At 51.8% G+C, this 4,019-nt stretch overlaps 1 protein-coding gene across 1 annotated transcript; it reads left to right on the forward strand.

Annotated features, from left to right (window-relative positions):
• Nucleotides 1-506: 506 nt before the first annotated feature.
• Nucleotides 507-3,865, forward strand: VTN49DRAFT_5168 (uncharacterized protein; the record flags this gene model as incomplete). Its single annotated transcript, XM_069413195.1, has 4 exons — nt 507-571; nt 627-699; nt 771-1,903; nt 1,957-3,865. 4 exons carry the CDS (start codon nt 507-509, stop codon nt 3,863-3,865), a joined length of 3,180 nt encoding a protein of 1,059 aa, XP_069267087.1.
• Between the last annotated feature and the right edge of the window lie 154 nt (nt 3,866-4,019).

The raw sequence follows: 4,019 nt of genomic DNA on the forward strand, positions 1-4,019 counted from the left end.
ACCTCCGTATTTTCAGGCGGAAATCACAACACGTGAAAATGCTTAGTCAGCGCTTCACGAGAAACGCGACAAAACTGCATTCACCGCCCGCGGGCGTCATTACAGTTCCTTTTGTAGTACACCTTCACCCACATTGCTGGCCGGCTTTGAGGGGACATTTCTGGTAAAAGTTGACACTTATGTCCTGATGATCTCTGATAACCTTTTTTCAGCCGTGTGCCTAGCAATTCCGCCCGTCCCCAACGATCCGGCCCACCCATGTTCACTTCTTTAATCAATCACTATTGCCATTCCGCGCAGACAGGCTTAATTTTCAGCGTGAGGAATAGCACTCCTCTGGCTAGAGATCAAATTGCTCTCGCGAAATCTTGTTATCGTTGTGAATTGAGAGCTCTGCCTTGAGTCGTCGTGCCCGGCCGGTCGGTCACACTTTGTGCAGTCCTTTTGCAAAGTCGTACCTTGAACACCCCGCTGATGCCAGTCTCTAGACACATAGTTTGTATCCGATGAACGGCAAGCGACGATCAACGGATGTTTCTGCCGACGAACACAGGCTTTTCCCGAACTTCTCGTATGGCCCGCCAATATGGTTCCTTCGACAGAGATCCTAATTATACCTCTTCTAGTAAATCCGCTGCCGATGAGATTCGAATCGTTCCCGGGCAGTCGATCAAGAAGGCCACAAAGTCCGCAGTCCAAGTACGAGGTGCTCCGTTGAGTTGACTTTACGAACGGCGTAATCAATACGTTAACACTTTCAAATTTGGCAGGGATATTCCCCGCTACGGCCTCTGAACACCTTATCGCGGAGAGGGAAAGAGAGTGGCCCCGTGCGTGCGTCGGGGTCCCCGAGTATCAGTAGAACTGTGCCGATAAGCTATTTTTCGCGAAAACCGAAACAGAGCTCACCACCGCGTGTCGACGAAGATGACCGGCAGGTTAAGCGCCAACGTCGGGAGCCTTCTCCCGCCAAAAATCTCGTGGATCTGGTGGACGATGACGATGGCGATATGAAACCGACAGTACAACCCTCTGTGTCAAAACGAGATTCATTCTTGGCCTCGGGGAGTTCGGTCGATGAGTTTCGGAGTGTTGAGAAGCTGATGAAAGTGGATGCGCGGAAGATCCGAGATTCGGACCCGAAGGCTGGAGATGCGCATTCAGATCAAGTTTGGTTTCGTACGTCGAACAGTGCCTCACGGTCACCGAACCCCAGCTCTTCCCGCAAGGCCGATGCGAATATGAGCGAAGCTGGGTCGTCAAATACACCAGGGCAAGGAAATTCTACATCGGCATTGGTTACCCTGCGTGAGGATTCGGACTCCCCCGAAAGTCCCGATGAACTACAAGGCGATGTAACCGTTCGGCCGAAGCCCGGGTCCTTTGTGGCTGCTAAAAAGGATGCTGAGACTGGGAGTGTCATTGACAGCAGCCATTCTCGCGCAACTCTCCAGGGTCATCGGCAAAGTTCTCCGAGCGATATCAAACCTACCATTTTCGGATCTCAACCTAAAAAGTCTGACAGCACGAGCAAAAAGCAGAATAAACCGACGTCAAAATCAGAACGCCGCTTGTTCGCTATTTCCTACTTTCGCAATGGGGAGACAAGTACAAACCCCTCTGATCGGGCGGCCATTAATGTTACTTTTGACGGTGATCGGAACGCGCTCTCCCTGCCAGTGGGTAAATCGACGGACCCGGATGCGCGCTCGTGGTTACCTGTGCGAAAAATTGCCCTGGCCCTCCGGGGGACCGAGGAAAGCTGCAAGGTTCGCTTGCGGCTCTCTAAGACGGAGGGCTCTTTTGATCAAGATGTGGATATTGAGTTCCACTCCAAAGAGGACCAGTCTAGTATTTGTAAACTTCTGGAGACAAAGGGTGTCAAACTGGTGGAGAAGGCTAGGTATGGTTTCCTAAGCTCTATTTACTGACTGCTCCGTATTGACAGATGCGCAGCACCTGGATGGACAAGGTTTTTGCACATGCAAAGAATTCCCCGCAACGACCTCGGAAACGCCCCAGCAGGGATGCCATCGAACCGCAAGCTTCCGACAGAACCGAAGGTTCCGTCAAGCGGCAAAAGTTATCGGATGCGCTACAGGGCAGCGATGGAGAAGAAGCAAGCAAGAAATCTCCTCGGCGTCAGCAGGAAAGCGGCAAGGAAACCAGACGAAAGGAGAGTGCGGGTTTCGAAATCACCGCGGAGAAATTTTATATCCCTGCGCAGCGTGAAACCCGCTCGCAGGCTCGTCGTCGCATGGTTAATCTGGTGGACGACGACGCGGATGCTGCGTCAGATTCAAAACAGCTGACTCCCAAAAAGGCAGTGTCGCGTGGCTGGACCAAACCATTGGTGTATCCGCCACAGGGCAAACGAAAAGCAGAAGTCGATAGCTATGACCTCGAGCGTCTTGCTGATGGCGAATTCTTGAACGATAATCTCATTGCGTTCTACCTGCGGTTCCTTGAAGATCATCTGGAACGCAACAAGCCGGACGTGGCAAGAAGGGTCTACTTCTTCAACTCGTACTTCTACGCGACGTTAACCAACACTGCCAAGGGAAAGCGGGGGATCAACTACGAAGGAGTCCAGAAATGGACGAGGAACGTTGATCTCTTCGACCATGACTATGTCATTGTGCCCATCAATGAATGTGCTCATTGGTATGTTGCAATCATATGCAACTTGAGTTGTCTAAAGAAGAAGAAAACGGGAAACGCCGAAGCCGAGCAGGACTCTGGTTCGGAGAACGCTGAGGAGCTCCCGGAGGAGCAGCTGGAAAGCCCGACACAGAAGGACAAGTCGGGAGAGACGTCGGGTACGGAACGAGCGCGAGAATCGTTCGCATCGCTCAGACTGACAGACGCGATACCCGACTCACAAGAGCAGAACGAATCGGAAGAGGAATGGCCGGAAAAAGAAGAAAGCCCAGCGTTGTTGCCGGCGATCATCCCGCGCAGTAGCGAAGCATCTCCCAAACCGGTGAATCAAGCGCCAGAATTGAAAAGGAAGAAAAAGAAGCAGAAACGAAAGAGCTACGTCCTTCCCGCGGACCAGCCTACCATTATTACCTTTGACTCTCTCGGGGCGGCCCGGCCGTCAGCGGTCAAGGTGCTCCGAGCATATCTCCTTGAAGAGGCGCAGTCGAAGCAGTCGCTCGAGCTGGATCACAAAGATATCAAGGGCATGACTGCCAAGGAGATTCCCTTGCAGCCCAACTTCTCTGATTGCGGACTGTATCTGCTTGCGTATATGGAAAAGTTCACACAGGATCCGGAGACGTTCGTCTCCCGGCTGCTTCAGAGGGAAACGGAGACTGAGAAGGACTGGCCGATGCTTAAATCGGGACTCCTGCGTCGGCGGCTGCGGAAGTTCCTCTTCGATTTGAAGGAGGAGCAGGAAAAGCAAGAGAAATCTGGCCAAGATCAAGATCGGTTATTAGTTGATGCGGTACCGATTTCGTACCTGCTAGGGCCTCCTGAGCGCAAGGAGGAGGATGCAGTTGAGGAGTCAAAGACTGATCCAAGTAGAGCCTGTTCAAAATCTCTAGCGGCAGACTCCGTGACAGTGTCCGTACCGGACTCGCAGCAGGACGAGAACCAACGTGAATATGCACCACAACAAGATCAACAACAGGAAACGGACAACCAACCCAAGCCCCAACAGCGAGAGATGAGCGATGATCAGTGGCTGGACGAGGTGCACAAAATGGTCCGGACGGAGAGCCCGGAGCCGAAGCATATCGTGGAGGTGCATGTTCCCGGCACACCACAGTCGGGGTCACAACGGTCGGTGATCCCGGACACACCGGGGGAAAGTCCTCAGAAGATACGTCAGTCACAACTAGACGACGAGAAGAAGTGATGGTTTTGTGATGTGCATAGACTTGCTAACAATTGCATACTGTAACATAAGTAGAGCATATCAGGGCATCTAAATGGGCATTTCATAATCATCATTAATCATCATACCAAAAAAAAAAAAAAAATAAAAAATTAGACGACTAATCGACTAGAAC

This window comes from Thermomyces lanuginosus (assembly GCF_041956635.1).
Source record: "Thermomyces lanuginosus strain ATCC 200065 unplaced genomic scaffold VTN49scaffold_32, whole genome shotgun sequence".
Taxonomy (NCBI): domain Eukaryota; kingdom Fungi; phylum Ascomycota; class Eurotiomycetes; order Eurotiales; family Trichocomaceae; genus Thermomyces; species Thermomyces lanuginosus.